This window comes from Ceratotherium simum, chromosome 25, assembly GCF_057802395.1.
Source record: "Ceratotherium simum simum isolate JZ-2026a chromosome 25, ASM5780239v1, whole genome shotgun sequence".
In the NCBI taxonomy this organism is placed as follows: domain Eukaryota; kingdom Metazoa; phylum Chordata; class Mammalia; order Perissodactyla; family Rhinocerotidae; genus Ceratotherium; species Ceratotherium simum.
In genome coordinates, this window is record NC_141924.1 from 7,257,593 (window position 1) to 7,275,819 (window position 18,227).

The following is an 18,227-nucleotide window of genomic DNA, read 5'->3' on the forward strand; positions in this document are numbered from 1 at the left end:
ATCCTTCCTCTCTATGTTATTATGTGTTCTGCTTTTGGCGTTAGATCTCAGTGTTGGAATTTCTGAGTTTCCGTTTCTTCCATTTTTCAGCTTGTCATTTTGAGCATTTAGATTAAAGATTGATGATGCAATTGATCTTTAAAGTTGTTGAAGTCTTGGATTTGTGCTTTAAAACTCGCAAACAGCAAAGGGTGCCTTTGCACAGCCATGAGCCTCATTTTCTTCACCCTCCTACTTGATGAGTACAAATTCCAGGAACAGAGGGTGGGGCCCCTCAGTGTTGGAGGAGAGAACTGAAAACCAGGAGTTGGACCTGAGTGAGGCCCCAAGGCAGTGACTGGACTAGTGCTGGGGCAGAGTCGAACCAGAGCATGCCAGTCAGGCTCAAGGTGGCTGGAAACTGGGGCTGGTAATAAACAAGAGCAGCAGCAGCAGGCTGGCAATGAACTTATTTCTAACTCTCTGGGGCTCTGCCAGGTGAATCGCATTACCCCGTTTTGAGGATGTGGAGCCTGGTGAGGTGAGGGCTAGTCCAGATGGGGGTTCAGGGGAGCACCAAGATGAGGAGCTCTTAGACCCTCTGCTCCAGTGCAGGGAGAGGTGGGCGACCAGATGGCAAGTGAGCTGGAAGGCAGGTTGGAGAACTAGGAGAATTGGAACCGTGTGGGACTGAGGACCCCCCAAGCACAGTGAGAAAGCAAGGCTCAGACTTGATGGTTTTCCAGACACCTCACTCCTTGGTGTTTTCAAGCACACATCACAGATTTCACCACCCTAAGATCCATTGTGACCCCCTGTTTGGAAAGGAAGGTTCAGAGTAGGGGTTGGGATAGGTTGTAAGAAAGGTGCCTAAGATAGGAGGCCCTGTGCTGTCACCGTGGGGACGCCCTGCTGGTGTGTACAGGATGTGGCGTTTGCGATGCACTGGGCAGGGAATGTGGGTGGGGACATAGCAACACTGCAGGGCCCAGTCCTGGAGCCTCCTAGCCTGCCTGGGACAAGAGTAGACTTGGGATAAACGAACTCGGACCCTGGATTTGACAGAAAGCCTTGTAAGCCTAAGTGAAGGAACTGGAGGCTCTCCTGCTGGTTTTTGCTTGAAAGACTTTCCAGACTGGCAGACCCGTATGTTAGTTGCTCATTTGACATCCATGGAGTTACCATCTGATGATGTGCTGAGAGTTGATTCTTTTTAGCTTTTGTGGGAGAGCTCGAGTGGCTCACTGATTAAGAACTTGATAAATAAAGGATCCTGAGTTGCTTCATTGCCTGTGCCTCTGGCTGAGCGCTCAGCAGCTTCTCAGTCCCCTCCTGTCTATGTGGAATGAGAGCCCTTGCTCCCAGCACCACTGGGCATTGAGAAGATATGGTGGGCTGCCCTCTGTGTGCCTGGCATGGAGGATGGAGAAGAATAAAGCACGGTCCTTGCCCTCAAAACCCACTGTGTTACCACATTTTAGTGTGTGACAGCAGATATCCATGCAAGAACAACAAGAGGGGGATGGTCTTGGGGGAGGCTTCACGGAGGAGGTTGAGTATAGCTCGCACTCCGCGGGCCTTGACATCTTGCCTCAAGCCTTCAGAAAGTGGCCTTGCCCCACAGAGTTCCCTTCTGCTCTCCCCTCAAACATCACTTCCTCCAGGCAGCCCCAACCACCCAGAGTGTTCCTTCCAGAACTTGTCACCGTCTGTGATTGTGCTATTTTTCTGAACATAGGTCCCACGAAGGTAGGGACCCTAACAGTTTGTTCACCATTATAGCCCTCATCCCTCACAAGGTCCTTGGCACCCAGTAGGTGTTCAGTACCTATTTGTGAGTGGCAAGAGGGTGTTGCTAGACCCTCAGAAGTTGAGAGTTATGCATGCTTCTAGGGATAGCCAGCCAGCTAGTGGCATGGACAGACTGTTCAATTAGAAATCCTGGAATTGTGAAGGGCCCGTGGAGGTCATCCAATCTTGTTTCCCTCTTCATTTTGTCTCTGAGTGGACAAGATGAAGAAATGGCCAAGTGTGGTCAAGTAATGGCCACACCAGGCTAAGAACATGCCTGACTGGGAAGACCCAGCCTGGACTCACTGTATCCCAGTGCATTGGGTCCTCACAAAATCAGCTCTAACTCCACCTTACAGCTGAAGGAATAGAAGTACGAGGAGAGAGACCTGTGCAAGGTCATTTATTTCGGGGCAGGGCCAGATCTTTGCCCCTCCCCTCGTGAGAGGGGGAAGAGGGAAGGAGGCTCGTCAGAGGGCCTGATGGACTCAAATAAGAGAGCAAAAGCTCACTTAGCCAATCTCGTTGCCATCTGCAGGACTGAGGTTAAGGAATCCTGAAAGGGTCATCTTTCTTGCTTGTCTTTAAGACTGATTGAGAGAGGGCCGGCCCCGTGGCTTAGCGGTTAAGTGTGCGTGCTCCGCTGCTGGCGGCCTGGGTTCGGATCCCAGGTTCGCACCGATGCACCGCTTCTCCAGCCATGCTGAGGCCGCGTCCCACATACAGCAACTAGAAGGATGTGCAGCTATGACATACAACTATCTACTGGGGCTTTGGGGGAAAAATAAATAAATTAAAAAAAAAAAAAAAAGACTGATTGAGAGAGAATATCCTGGAGTCTCTTGGCGTGCTTTATCAGCTTGGGATAAAACATTCGACTCTGACTCAGTGGACTTGCCTGGGGGGAACACCACCAGGGGCTTTTCCTTCTGTCCGGTCAGCTCAGCACAGCTGGCTCATCCCTGAACCCGCCTCTCCAGGTGTAGAGGGAGCAGTTGTGGTACTTGGGCCCTCAAGGTCACAGATTAAAGGGCATGAGCATTCTTTTTTGTTTTCCCTAGGTCTTATATTTTATTCCATCAGTCTCCACTAGTATCACATTGTTTTGATTACTGTAACTTTAAAAGATGTTTTACTCACTACTCTTCATCACAAGATTATTATTTTCTCAGATGACTTTTTTTTAAATTTTTTTGTTTATTGTGGTAACATTGGTTTATAACATTGTATAAATTTCAGGTGTACATCATTATACTTCTATTTCTGCATGGATTACATCGTGTTCTCATGTTCACCACCCAAATACTAATTACAATCCATCACCACACACATGTGCCTAATTATCCCTTTTGCCCTCCTCCCTCCCCCTTCCCCTCTGGTAACCACCAATCCAATCTCTGTCTCTATGTTTTTGTTTGTTGTTGTTTTTATCTACTACTTAATGAGTGAGATCATATGGTATTTGACCTTCTCCTTCTGACTTATTTCACTTTGCATAATACCCTCGATGTCCATCCATGTTGTCACAAATGGCTGGATTTCATTGTTTCTTATGGCTGAGTAGTATTCCATTGTGTATATATACCACATCTTCTTCATCCATTTGTCCCTTGGTGGACACCTAGGTTACTTCCAAGTCTTGGCTATCGTGAATAACGCTGCAATGAACACAGGGATGCATGTATCTTTATGCATTGGTGTTTTCGCATTCTTTGGATGAATACCCAGCAGTGGAATAGCTGGATTGTATGGTAGGGCATGAGCATTCTGAGGGTAAAATCAAGGTCGTCTTTGGCAAGCAGTGTTATGAGTTTACAGGTTTGTGGTAACCTTGCCAGCACACGGTAGAATCAGGAGCAGGGCCTGTACACTACCTTACAGACTTGAACTCTGTTTCTGGCCTTCCTGGAACCCGCAGGGCTGGTTTGAAGCACACACATCACCTGATATTGACCCGTTAAGTCTTGGCTCTACACCTTCTCTGTTCTCAGCCTAAGGAAGGTTCTGGAAGGTGGGCTTTGCCTCCTTCTGGCTGCATGATCATGGGTGACTTGACCTCTTCAAACCTCTGTAAAATGGGAATGCTAGTGTACCCACTGCCTAGGATTGTCACAAGATGAAATGAGGTGACACATGAAGAGCTGTCAGCACACTGCCTGACAAAGCGTGGGCATGCTCTATTATGATGCTGATGATGATGAAAAACACTAAGTGTGTGACACCTGTTGCCAAGAGGCTTGCAGTCCAGCTGGGGCAGGGAGGCTAACATGCACGATGGTGACCCATATGGGACGAGCTACAACTGCCGGACATGGGGACAGTGTTTGGAAGGGCCCTTGTGGCCCCCAGGTGGACCAGCCAGCAGGAACCCGTGGTAGGGAATTGGTCTCGCCTGTCTGCAAGTGCAGGTGATACAGGCACTCCCGCTTGGTGGTCCAGCAGGGACGGCAGGTGTCAGGGAAGCCTCCGTGGGGAATCTGAGCTGAGCCTTAGTAGAGAGCTGGAATTGGGGCAGGTGGGATGGGACTCGCTCGTCAACACCCATCTAGTCCCCTTGCCCTTTCTGATGTTATGGCTGGTGTTAGCTTGTGTTCTTGTAAACTTTGTATCCTTGCTTTATGTGCAACTATTTTTAATTTCCCCCAAGGACATCATGCTCCCTGTCATTGTGTTTCTTTTTCTCCACTGGGCACTGTTTGTGAGGTCTGTTCAGGTTGCTGTATCTGCACCTAGTCCTGCATTTCTTTCCTGCCACCACACTGGGGTGCCCCCCACGTTCACCCACCCAGTCCCCAGGGAGAAGACTCCTATGTGCCCCGTGACCTGAGCGAACATTTCTGTGGGGGTGTAACTCAGGAGTGAAGTTGCTGGGTCGTCGTAGGGCATGTGTATGCTTAGTGACTCCATTACTACTTGGTTGTTCGCAGGTTGTTCGCATACCAGTATATACGATAAGGGGTGCTGTATGCCCACCTCCACCCCACACTTGGCATTTCCTGCTCTCCCGGGTTTGCCAAGTCTGTTGGGGTAAAGAGCTACCTCGCTGCTCTCATGGGCATTCCTCTAAGTCCCACGAGTGTGAGCATCTCGCTGCACATTAGCGCCTTGGACTTCCGCTTCTTCCTGAATTGCCTATTCATACTCTTTGCCCTCCTCCCACGGGGCTTTTTTCATTTGATGTGTAGGACTTTCTGGGATATTCCAGATTTTAGTCCTTTGTCAATTTAGACATAGCAGATTGGGTGACAATATTTGCAGTCTGTCTGTTATTAACCTTGTCCATGGTGTTGGTTTCTGAACAGAAATCCTTAATTTTTGATGTAATAAAATTTATTCGTATGTGTGTATATGTATATACATGCGCACGCACACACACGTATGTGTGTGTATGTATCCTTATAGCTTTTACTTTTGAAATTTTGTTTAAGGAGTCCTGTCCTGCCCTAAGTCACAAAGATATTCACCTACATTTTCTTTTAGTCATTTTATGGTTTTACCTTTCACATTTTTATCGAGTGCCTGCCATGCGGCAGACAGTGGAAGGCAGTGGAGAAAGAGTGGTAGCTAAGAAGGACAAAGGTCCACACCCCCTTCGGGTGCAGAGTTGGAAGGTATTTGGGGTTGATGTCATCCTGTGTGCTGCGGGATCTGGTCTGCACAGACCTGGCACGGCGGGAAGTGAGGCTGTCTGGGGGATGGGCAGAGGGGCTGGCTAGGGGAGGGCCGGGTGGTCTGGGGCACAGCCTGGGAGCACCTCTACATGGGGCTGCTGCTCCCTCCTACTGTGATGCATCAAGTCAGCAGTGAGACAGCCACCACGTCACTGGGGTTCCTGGAGGAGTCCAGAGTACATCGGGATTCCCTGTGGTGTTGACGGCCCCCTGGGTGCCTCAGGGCCGAGGCAGCACAGGGTGGGAGAGCGTGAGCTTTGGGGTGGTCCTGCCCAGTTCCATCCTCACTTGGGCCACTGGTTTCATCCTGGGACTTTGGTTGTAATCAGGTAATTTGTCTGTGAGACAGGCCTGGTGGTCACCAACCAAAGAGGAAGGTAAAAAAAATAAATTGGAAGGTGTATGTAAGGTGACCAGTACGTGGCACCCTACAGGTTCCCCTGCCCTGTCGGCCTGCAGTTAACATAGGTAATGGTAACTGAGCCTGCACGGGGGCCCAGCCTGGCCCTGGGGGCCGGCAGGTGGGCGGCTCAGAGGAGCTGCAGGTCTGCGTTCACTTTCCCTCTCACCCCCCTGGATCCCAGAGGTCTCACTGGCCTGCTTCCAAATCCTCCAGCATTCTTGTTGCCTTTGGCCACTGTGTTCCACAGGAAGGAGCTGGCTGAGATAAGTAGGCTGTAAGTCAGAGAAGCAAACATTCTCCAGTGTCCTTGTGAAAGGCAGTTCTGGACTGTTTACACCCAGAGGATGAGTGAGGAACTGGTGTGACCTGTTTGAACAGTCCTTCCCAGCACCCTGTAATTATAAACCTGCTGGCTTTTAGGCAGACCCCACTGTCTCTGCTCTGATTCCCGATTACACAGATGTTTCTGAACAGGGATCGCTGCAACTCCAGCCCCCGACTCAGCTGACTGTGAACAAGTTTTGTGTGACACTGGATTCTCAGGGCCTGGGCCCGAGGAAGGCCAGAGTAAGATTAGAGCCAGGCTTACAGAAAGGAAGAGCTGGGCAGCCAGGAGGGCCGGCACCAGGGGGCCCCTGGGCCCGGGTGAAGGCTATTGTGGGTGGAAAGGGGAAAGAGCCATTCAGATTCCCGGGAGGACAGTAGACAGGTTGGGCTTCTGGTGAGCCCAAGGCAGAGCTTGGTGGTTGGGAGGAGGGAGGCGGGAGAGCAGCTTCCAGAGACTCTGGAAAGGAGTTTCTTGGGCTCTTTCCCAAGCCTGATGAGCCCAGCCTGCATAAACCAGCCTCTGAGGTCCCTGGGAGCTGAGATCCCGCTACCTCTGTCCAGCCTGGTCTGCCACCTGGAGGACAGAGCAGTTCCATTCTCCCGCTTTCTCCCTCTCCATCCCCACTGCTGTGGCCCCAGTCTCAGGAGGCCATTCTCGCACCTTCCCTCTGGCAGCTTCACCCTCCTGAACCCCACCAGTCCCCAAGCACAGCACCCTTCAGGATGAAGGCCTGACCCTCGAGATTTCTCACCCTCTGACCCCACCTCCCATCCCACCCCCTGCACCTAACCCCAGCTAAATCCCTAGTCATTCCCCTGCATTCTGTGTTCCACGTTCCATTCCTAGTGGACTTCTCATGGTACCCCCAAGTCTCCATGCTGTCATACCTTCTTCATTTTGCCAACACTGTTCTCTCTGCCTAGAATCATTTCCTTCACTTCACCTTTAATCTGGACAGCTTCCTACTTGTCCTTGAAAATTTAGTTTGAATGTTGCCTCCAATATGCCTCCTCCACCCCACATACCTTCCTCCAGGCAGGCAGTCCCTGAGGGGAGAGGGGGGTATCCCGGTCCTGCACCGAGGCACATGTATGTTGAGCATCTCTCTTTAGTATCTTGGTATCTCAGGGGATAAGCCTGAATTCAGAGGAAGTTAGGAACATGGATGGCTTCAGACCTAGTTTAAAGAATGGGCATTTTGTGAACAAATCAATTGATAATGAGGTTTGGAAGAAAGCTTGTTTATTTTTAATTCCTACATAAAGTTATCTACCATTTGGCCATCTCAAAACAAGCTAGTGTTTTGGAAAGCAAGAGAGAAGGTTTTTAATTACAGAATTGATAAAGCAGAAATAGCTAACCATGTATGTCCTAACTTTAGTGTATGATCAATATGTCATATATTTGAAAATTAATATTTCTTGCATTTTAAAACCAGTTGTCATTATACTTCAATTTAAAAAATGTAATAAAAAAGAGAACATACTCTACCAAAGAAGACATGTGGATGACAAATAGGAACAAGAAAAGATGCGCAGTGTCATTAGAGATTAGGAAAATGCAAATTAAAATCATGATGAGATATTGCTACATACTAAACAGAATGGCTAAAACATATATTTTTTAACCCTGACAATACAAGTGCTAGTGAGAATGCAGAGCAATTGGAACCCTCATACATTGCTGATGGGAATGCAAAATGGTGCAGCCACTTTGGATAACAGTTTGGCAGTTTCTTATAAGGTTAGACGTACACTTACCGTATAGCAATTCCACTCCTAGGTATTTACCCAAGAGAAATGAAAACATACATCCATACAAAGACCTGTAGGTGATTGTTTATAGCTTCTGTTTTTACAATTGCCCCAAACTGAGGGCCAGCCCCATGGCATAGTGGTTAAGTTCAGCATGCTCTGCTGTGGCGGCCCAGGTTTGCTGGTTCAGATCCCAGGCGTGGACCTACACCACTCATTGGTGGCCATGCTGTAGCGGTGACCCACATACAAAATAGAGGAAGATTAACACAGATGTTAGCTCAGGGCTAGTCGTCCTCAAGCCAAAAAAAAAACAAACAAAAAAGAGGAAGATTGGCAACAGGTGTTAGCTCGGGGCAAATTTTCCTCAGAGGAAAAAAAAGAAAGTAAAAGAAAAATTGCCCCAAACTGGAAACAACCCAGATGTCCTTCAGCAAGATGAAAGGATAAACAAATGGTGCTAGATGCACACAATAGAACACTACTTACCAATACCAAGGATGAATGACTGATACAGGCAGTAACATGGATCAGCCTCAAAAGCATTATGATAAGTGACAGAGCCAGTCACAAAAGCAAGGCTACACACTGTGTGATTCCATTTATCCTGGACATCTCGGAAAAGGGACAAAAATCAGATCAGTGGTTGCCAGGGGCTGTGTGGGAGGAGATTGACTGCAAGAAGGGACAAGGGAACTCCGTGGGGGGTGGAAATATTCTGTACCTCGATATGGTGGTAGTTATACATGGTATACATTTGTCTGAACTCATATAAGTGTATATCTGCAAAGGGTGAATTTTATTGTATGTAGATTATATCTCAATTTAGAAAACCAGCTGTCAGTGGCTCTGCTATGGAATGACTGCCAGTGCCTTGCTCAGGAGAGCGGGAAGGCCACATTGCTCTGTCACCAGGTGGCTTATGAAGATGGAAACAGTGAAACCTGATGAATGTCCCTATGTGTGGACTAAAGTGATGGTCTGTTACGAGCCCGTATGTAGCCTTTGCGTTGAGCAAAGGACAGCAAGGCAGAAGTTGCTGGAGCATCTCAGTGCCTGTTGTCATGAGCACTCTCTTCTCTCCTTGGCCCCAGCAGTGGTCAAAGTGCTTCTGGCAACATCCTTTCTGTATTCCTTGCTGCTTTTCAGATTTCCAGAGTTGTCATTTAAATATGAACAGCATGAGGGCCAGCCCGGTGGTGCAAGCCGTTAAGTGCGTGCGACACCGGTTTGGATCCAAGGGACCCCGGTTTGGATCCAGGGGACCCCGGTTTGGATCCAGGGCGCGCACCGATGCACTACTTGTTAAGCCATGCTGTGGCGGCGTCCCATATAAAGTAGAGGAAGATGGGCACAGATGTTAGCCCAGGGCCAGTCTTCCTCAGCAAAAAAGAGGAGGATTGGCATCGGATGTTAACTCAGGGCTGGTCTTCCTCACGATAGATAGTTAGATAAATAAATGAATGAATGAGTGAATGAACGGCAGCTACGGTATGTGCTGATGGGCTGTACCAACATGTGCCTTGTTAAGAAATATCCTTTTTTATTTTTATAATTTTATTTATTTATTTTTCCCCCCAAAGCCCCAGTAGATAGTTGTATGTCATAGTTGCACATCCTTCTAGTTGCTGTATGTGGGACATGGCCTCAGCATGGCCGGAGAAGCAGTGCGTCGGTGCGCGCCCGGGATCTGAACCCGGGCCGCCAGCAGCGGAGCGTGCACTTAACCTCTAAGCCATGGGGCCTGCCCTCCCCTGAATTTCTTACAAGGGTTTTGAAAACCAGAGAGGTGGACAGGTTTCTGGATATTTTGATGTTGATTACCATTTGAATATTACTGGTAACAGTGAGATGAATACCAGCTCTGCATCGTGGTTTCGTGTCGCCTGTCAAGGCCGAATCGAGCTGTGATTATCTTAGCTCTTCTTGCCACCAGAGCTCAGTGATACTGGCTTGTGTTTTGTTGGTTATGTGTTTTACCCTGCTGTAAATTTCAAAATGACAGCAAGGCCCTATTTTAAGGGAAGTGAGTGTGTGATGTCACTTCCCACTGGTTGTGAAATGCTTGCTTTTGCCTTCCTAAAAAGGGGCTGCTGAAGGATGGAGTTGAAAACTCAGATTGAGGTTCTGTGTCTTGGGGAGCTGCTGACCTGCCTTCCTTGCTGAGGAGTAACAGCCAGGCCATGCCTGCGCTGGAGGGGTCTGTACAGGGAACGATGGCAGATGCCGGGGCCCAGGAGGTGTTCCTGCGCTCCAGAAGCCTGCTGGAGACCACACGCGGCCCTGAGAAGGCTGCCCAGGCTGCCTGGCTTCCAGGGCTCCTGCTGTCCCCAGGCTTCTATCCCCACAGCAGTGGGCTCATCTCAGCCTGTCTAGAGCTCTCGCCTCAGGGATGGCCCTTTTCTTCTGTCCCTGTGCAAGGTCTTACCACTACTACCCCACCCCTCTTCTTCACCGGATTACTCAGCTTAGGAGAGGAGAAACTCGGGTACCCGGAACTGTTTATAGCCAGTGTTAAACTCACTGTGCTGTTGCTCTCTGCAGCCTGTACGGCAGAGACGGCTGTACCCTTTCCTGTAGAAGTGGGAACTAGTCCTCTCTGTCTTCCAGGAGCTTCCAGACTTACTCCAAACAGAGTGATCAGCCAGGCAAAGACACTGTTAGAAACAATAAAACTGACAGAAGCTTGACTAAGATTTTTGAAGACAGCGGGAGGAAAGAGTTGCAAGTGTAACAGATGATTTTTCGGTCCGATTTCCCCGGGATCAGCCAAATGGTGTCCTTTCAAATCAGCAGCTCACAGAATGAAACATAGTGAGCACTTTGATTTTTACTCCAAATTAGCCACTAATATTCTCTCAATTATTCTTTTATTATTTATAGTTTAGATGAGCTGGTTCCTCTTTTCATAGGTGAGATAAAGGAATCAAAACTCACTTTGGCACTTGTCAAAGCAGATAAGATTCTGAGCTTTGCCATCAAGTCTGTCCTACCTGGAGCCATATGAGAAACTGCCTTCAGTTGCAGCCCAGCCACTGCGACTGCTGGATCCTGGCAAACCATGTAACTTCTCTGAGTTTTGGTTTCCTCATCTTAAAATGGGGACAGTTATCCCTAGTTGTTAGGGCAGTGGCAATATTTGGAGGTGTAAAACACCCAGTGTGGTGCCCAGCACATAATAGGTGCTTAGTAAGTGTGAAACAGTTTATTGCTATAATTGGGAAGTAATAGTAATCCAGCATATGATGACCTCAAAGCAGAAGGCATCTGAAAGTCTGTTTTAGCAGTGATGATCAGAGGGCCTTTAGCCAAGGATCTATAATGTTAATTATAAAATCATTTAAATCGGAATTATTTAAAAAATTACTTTTCTTTTTTTTTTTTAAATATTTCTAGTTAGACATCACCTACTCTGGGAAGCTGTGTGAGATGCCCTTCTGGGTACCCTCAGCCTCTCACTTCCCTCCATCATAGCCTTTCCCACACTAGTCTGTCTCCCTCCCTGACCCATGGGTCAGAGCATGGACACTGGTCATGTGGATATTGAGAAGCTCTGAATCGCCGTTTTGTATGTTCCTGCTAGTAATGAAAGTGGGGAGCTTGTCATACAGCAATGCAGGGTGCCTTTCAAATGGGAGAGGGGATGAGCATCTGGGAGCCTGGATGGCATGGAGGCTGTTGGACAGCAGCGAGGGTCAGGCTGCCCCACTCCCAGGAGGGCTGGCAGGTGCGCTGCTGCCCTGAGCCAAGCCTCACAGCATGGTTCTGTCTCCTAGGTCGGGAACTACAAGCGGGCTGTGAAGCGGATCGATGATGGCCACCGCCTGTGCACCGACCTCATGAACTGCCTGCACGAGCGGGCGCGCATCGAGAAAGCATACGCACAGCAGCTCACCGAGTGGGCCCGGCGCTGGAGGCAGCTTGTGGATAAGGGTAGGGAGGCCACTGCATAGGGCATCTTGGCCCCAGGCACCCTGGCAAATCCTTGATCCTCTCTGTGCTGGTTTCCTCTTTTATAAGATCTCTGTGCCAGTTCTGGGGGGCGGTGATTTGTACGGGGGAGCAGCAGGGTGGCGTCGCCGAGCAGCACAGGCTGTGTGAGCTCTCCTCCCCTGTCCTCGGGATGCAGGACTACTCTGCGAACAGCACCCGAGTCTCCGTGGCAGCCCTCGTCGTCCACAGGACACGCTACGCCTGCCGATTTAACTTGGAACAGCTCCTTAAGGGCCCAGACTTGAGTAAGCACCTATCGGATCAAAGGCCCTGCTGCTCAGCACTGTGGTTTGTAACACCGAGAGCTGTTTGGAAGCTTGGCTATGTAGCAAGTCAGATAAGACTAGGTGGTGACATCCGGCAGGCTTTCTAATTTTGAATTTTAACAGGAATAACTATAGGTGTTATATGATGCGGGTTTTCCCCCCTCCCTCCCTAGAAAACTCTCAGGAGATTCTGGAGTTTAGTGCCAGAATGCTGCTGTGGGTGCGCCTTGTGCTCATGCACTTCCTGCACTAGAGGGGAGCGGGATTGACTACAGGACTTCCTGGGACAGAAGTGGGTTAGTGGGAGTTTCTCAGGGTGAGTTTTGGGGCAAGCTCTTCTACCATGACTGGCTGTCCTCAGAGGAGCCAACCAAGGGAAGCCAGGCCACTGGGCGAGGGGTCCTGGAGGGCAGGGCCCCCAGGCAGCTTCAGCCGGCACTAGTCCAGCTGCCTGTCTTCCCCCTGATGCTGAAATGGGTGTCTGTGGGGCTTAGTACAGTGCCTTGGTACAGAGTGGGTGCCAGGGAGTGGGGCGGCCCTGTGGGTGAGGAGTAGCCTGGGAGGGGTCAGCTCCTTCAGTAAGCGGTAGCTGTTGTTATTCCGTGTCCACCTCTCAGGATCAGCTGTCAGCGCTGTCCCTTCTGTTTATTTGGAACTTGAGGCTTACAAAACACTCTTGCACCCTCACCTTGTGGGTCCTGCCATGGCGTTGCAGACCTGGGCAGGACAGGGTACTGCTCGTCTTCTAGACACAAGGGGTTAGAGGCTCAGAGGGGCTAGCCTTCCACAGTTATTCAGCCCCCGGCCCCCCAGGGCGTCTCTGTGTCATTCCTCAGCTCAGACAGTAATTGTCCCCGTTGAACACCTTGAGGACAGGACCTGGGCCTTCCCATTTCATCCTCAGCTTCTGTCACAGCCTGTCTCTCCCCACCTCACCTCACGCCACACCACCCTACACCTTCAGCAAAATGACAGGCCCAATTACTAGTTTCCTTCCTGAGAAGAGTGAGGTGACTCAGGCACCCCCACACCACTATCTAGAGATTTCCATCTGGGCCATGGCAAGTTCCTGCCTCCAACTCCTTCCTCCCCCGCAAGACAGGGCTTCCATTCTGCTGAGGAGACAGTCCTCCATTCGCCAAGCAGGTCTCCAGGTCCTGCCCTGAGTTGGGCTCTTCATGGGAGTGAATAGAAGAGGTCCCGGTCCCCAGGAGAACTCGTGGTGCCGTGGAGGGGAGCCCTGATGCTGAGAGCCCTCCACAGGGAAGAGGGGGGGCTCAGAGCCGCCTGGGAGAGGGGTCTGTTCATTTCAGAGGCCCCTCCTTCTCCAGCCAGCCTTAAGCAAATCAAAACTTCCAAGATGCAGAAATTTGAGTTTTGAAAGAGCTCAGTAACTTTAGAAAAAGGAAATATGTAATCCCCCAATTTCCCTAACAAAAGAATGGCAGAGCAGGTCCAGCTTCGGTTCCTTGTTCCTCTCTTCATCCCGGGAACTGAAAAACGAACGGCCATTAAGAAATACCTGAAACAGCCAGAAGGAAACCTCCCAGCCAGGCAGCCAGGCTGCTGGCCTAAAATCCAGTCCTAATAGCTGAGAGGTTAGCAGAGGAAATCCCCAGCCCAGGGCAGTCTGGGACCCGCAGTGCCGAGTAACCCACCAGCTTCTCTCCTGTGCCAGGGCCTCAGTACGGGACGGTGGAGAAGGCCTGGATAGCTGTCATGTCCGAGGCAGAGAGGGTGAGCGAGCTGCACCTGGAGGTGAGGGCCTCGCTGATGAACAAGGACTTTGAGAAGATCAAGAACTGGCAGAAGGAGGCCTTTCACAAGCAGATGATGGGAAGCTTTAAGGAGACCAAGGAAGCCGAGGACGGCTTTCGGAAGGCACAAAAACCCTGGGCCAAGAAGCTGAAAGAGGTGCACCCCTCCTGCAGTTGCTTCCTGCCTGGCCGGCACGCCTGCTCCTGTGCTTCTCCCTGTGGCCTTTCCACCAGTCCTCCCCGCCAGCAGCTCCCTCCTGCACTCCCAGGAATTCCTGCCGGCTGCGTTAGGCACAGATGCTGCAGCCAGTGGAGAAAGGGCCACCCTTGGGCCAGAAGCCCATGGTGGCTAACATTTACCAAAGTTCAAGACACTGAGGGCTTTCTGTGCATTCTTTACATTTAATCCTTATCAACCCATTTTACAGTCATAGAAACAGGGTAAGAACCACACTCCTGTAGTAGAGCTCAAAACCTGAGCTCTTAACCTCTCACAGTAATTCCCCAACCCTTGGGACCTGTCTACAAGAGAGACTTAAAAGTCCCTTTGGCTAATAGAAAGTGTTAATTTAAAATTGTTCTTTGTCTTGTATGAGTTTTTCTCTCAAATTTGCAAATGATACTCATATTCGTTTTTCTAAAAGTAGCAACTGAAACCATTGAGTCTTGTGCAGCCTTGGCTGGCTGGAGGCTGTCGTATGTAACCCCCAGTTCCTCAGCATGGGTTGACCCTTGCCTGCAGCCTGGCAGCCCCATTCCTCAGAGGTAGATATGCCATTCCTTCCATCCCAGCCCCGCCACTGGTGTTTCTCAGGAACTGCACTGCCTTCCTCCTTCTCAGAAGCCCCTGGAGCAGACCTCTGTCTTTGGTTTGTGACAGCAGGCTTTCCTTCCTTTGTCTGTGTCTTGGCTTTGCCACATCTCCTTTCTCTTCCGTCTTGTCCCTGGCCCCATGCGTAATGATACCATCCCCCGCATGAGGCCAGGGTTACAAACTCATCTTTCCTCTCTAGAATAAAATCTATGACTTTTGCTCAAGTAAGGAAGCTTCTATTAAATAAAAATACATACACATCTGTATCTATATGTGTGTGTGTGTGTGTACATATATATGTATGTAAAATAGCCATTAAAAAATATGGAAAATGTGGCCTATAACCCTGCCTCCCCACTCTTGTATTAGGTTTCTCCTTTGGAACTTTCTTTACATTCCCTGTTCCAGCTCCTGGCATGCTCTTCCCTCAGATGGCCACACCTCCTTCACGTTTCTGCTCCATGTCATCTTGGGTGGCTTTCTCCAACTGCTCTGTATACTGTTCTACCAGCCTAGTCCCACCACGGTGCTCTCTGCCCCTCTGCTTGCTTTATCTCCGTCTTGGCACTTACCACCTTCTCACTGACTCTGTACTTGATTACGTGTAGTTGCCTCCCCAGCAAGACTGTAAGCTCCATGAGAGCCCAGGCTCTTTGTCTGACGCTGGACCCTGGTGCCTAGAACACACCTGACACAGAGCAGGCACTCGTCAGTGTCTGCTGAGTGAACTCCTCTGTTGTAACTGGTTGTAATTGTGCTGAACACGCAGCTTTGTACCTGCTTTTTCCTCTCCTTCTAATAGCGCAGGCACTTCTTGCGGTCTATGTAACCTCTAGTGAGGATTTTGAATTTTCAGAAACGTGACGTTCAGGAACTCATTCTCCCTGTAGGTAGAAGCAGCAAAGAAAGCCTACCATGCAGCGTGCAAAGAGGAGAAGTTGGCAATATCGCGAGAAACCAATAGCAAAGGGGACCCATCCCTCAACCCTGAACAGCTTAAGAAATTGCAAGACAAAGTAGAAAAATGCAAGCAAGATGTTCTTAAGGTAAATCGTGCACTTCTTACGTGTTGAATGCACATGCTTCACCGTTCACACATCTGGCACACGGTGAGCCTTTGTCGCTGCTTGGTCGGATTGATGGATAGATGGATACATGTCAATAAAACACATTCCTGCCCTCAAGGCCACGTGGTGAGCACCTCACCTTCCCGTAGCCCACTGTGCTCCCCTCAGGATTGGTGTAGGACTGAGTGCCGGGCAGGCAGGGGGAGCGATGATTCCTGTGCTCAGGGAACAAGGTGGTGAGGGGCTGGCTTGCTGCAGGCAGAGAAGTGGGTGCAGGACACGGAGGTGTGAATGGCAATGGCGGGGAGCTGAGGTGTGAGCTGGTGTGCAGGGTTATAAGGACCACATTGCCAATGGTCTTAAAAGCCAGCTGTAGTAAGGAGCTTGGGAGACTGCTGACAAGGAGCCACTGAAAGAAGGTTCTGGAGTCTGGGGAGAGGAGGGCAGAGGTGTGGAGGATTGCTCTGTTGGGAGTGGAGAGAGGGCTGGGGCTGATTCCCCGTGGAGGGGTGGAGGGCAGCCCAGTGCACTGTGACCACAGGGAACTTGAGGGCTGGGAGAGGGTGGATTTCTCTGGCAGCCTCAGCAGTGAAGGCCCCAGAGAGGTATGGGCAGAGGCTGTGGGAGCTCGGGGGTGGTGGGACCGTAGCTTTCAGCTGAGAAGAGACAGTGAACAGGCAATGTAGCATCCTGGGTGCCCGTCCATTGCTTCTCTTGTGAAGGGCAGGTTGTCTGACCAGTGGATTAGTGAGAAGATCAAAGGGAATGATTGTGAAACTGTGAGGGCTCCACAATGTGGGCCATGATGCTGCCTGGAAGGCCCGAGTCATAGGATTTAAACACTAGACAGCGCCTTGTAATTTGAAAGTTCCCAGAAGGTGAGGGCTAATGTGAGCAAGGGTCCAGGCCTGTGCGCTGGCTCCCACCTTGGTCCCTGGCCCACCCCCTCCCTTGCTCTGTTTTAGGGGGTGGGGGGCTGGAGGCTGCCCCGTCCAGGGCCTGCCCTGCTGCAGTGTTCAGAGAAGAGATTCCCCACCTGGATTTGGAGAAAGAGACGAGTGGAGTTTGAGAGGAGCTGCATTCTAGGCACTGCCCGTGAAGCCGAGAGGGGAGCAGTGGGGCTGAGTGGATCCCTTACTGCCTGCCCACTTTTCAGGCCTCAGATGAGCATCGCTGAGCCCCTGTGAATTAGGCGGTGGCATCTCTGTTTTGTGAGTGAGGAAACTAAGATCAGAGGGGTTCAGTCACGAGCCGCCCCATGGTGTGAGGGTGGGAAAGCCCGTACCCTCTCTCCACTGCCCCTCCCTGCTGTGTTGTCAGCCTGTGGTGGGGGTGGCGGGGCAGTGTCAGCTGCGTAAGAGTTGGTCCTCAGAGCAGGGGTCAGAATCCCTTGGGGAACAGCACCTCGCCCACCCCCACCGCACCTATCTCTGGGTGGAGGCCAGGAGTCTGGGGTTGTGGAGCAGCTCGGGTGCCTCCACTGCGGGATCAGGTGAGGAACCTGGGACTACCTGCCGAATAGGGAGGCCACCTGGGCTCGAGGGACTCTAAGGGTTGCCCCTGCCAGGGTCCCAGTGAGTCAGGTGCCCAGGAAGATTCCGGGGGAGAGATGAGGCATCTCCATACCTGGGGCGGGGCGGGGGGGTGAGTGACAGAGACAGACAGAGGTGCCTTTCATGTTTTACAACCACTCAGAACAGACACCACCAAACTGATGCAGAACAGACCAAGAGCCTGTGGTCAGACGTAAGGCACCTGTCAGGATGACCAGGCATTTCATAGAGGGTTCCCTCCCTGCCCTCTGTGGTCTGGCCAGTGACCTCTCGGGGCACGATGGTCCTTGTAGGCTAAGAGTTGGCCTGGAGAGGAGGGCAATCCCCTACCTCCTTCTTGAAGCAGTTTCTAAAAACCAGCGCTGACTGGCCGCACACGTCCTTCTGTGCTTCTCACTGGCCAGGCAGTGACTGCGTCTTGCAGTATGCATCAGAAAGGAGCTTCCCACATTCAGTGCTGAATATTACAGTCCATGTGAGGGTGAGGCCGTCTCTCGTTTCACTCTGTGAACGTTCATTGGGAACTTTCTATGTGCTCTGTGCTAGGAATTCCCCAAATAGTGATGACACTGCTGTGTGCCTGGCCTGTGCTGGGGCGGGGCTGCTCACAAGCACAGGCCAGGTGCCAGGGGAGCATCTCGTTGCCACTGGGCACCCCAAGGGCTCCGGGGAAGCCACTGCATGTCTAAGGATCCCGAGAAGTAGCTGCTCTGTGTTGCTGTGGTGGCACCACCTGGCACTGGGTTTTTGAACCCGCAGCTACGTGTCTCAGGGCCTCTGAGCTAGTGCTCCCACACAGGCCCTCACACGTACAGGCATGGGGCAGGTGATGATGATGATGAATAACCAGA

The 18,227-nt window shown here is 50.7% G+C and overlaps 1 protein-coding gene across 3 annotated transcripts in view; it reads left to right on the forward strand.

Annotated features, from left to right (window-relative positions):
• PACSIN2 (protein kinase C and casein kinase substrate in neurons 2) overlaps positions 1-18,227 on the forward strand; it is a 143,688-nt gene that overhangs the window by 109,292 nt on the left and 16,169 nt on the right. For all 3 annotated transcript variants that reach the window (XM_087448802.1, XM_087448800.1, XM_087448801.1), the window contains exons 3-5: positions 11,703-11,859; positions 13,864-14,099; positions 15,647-15,802. In XM_087448802.1, the coding sequence (XP_087304928.1) occupies positions 11,703-11,859; positions 13,864-14,099; positions 15,647-15,802 (549 nt within the window). The remainder of the gene's footprint in view (positions 1-11,702; positions 11,860-13,863; positions 14,100-15,646; positions 15,803-18,227) is intronic.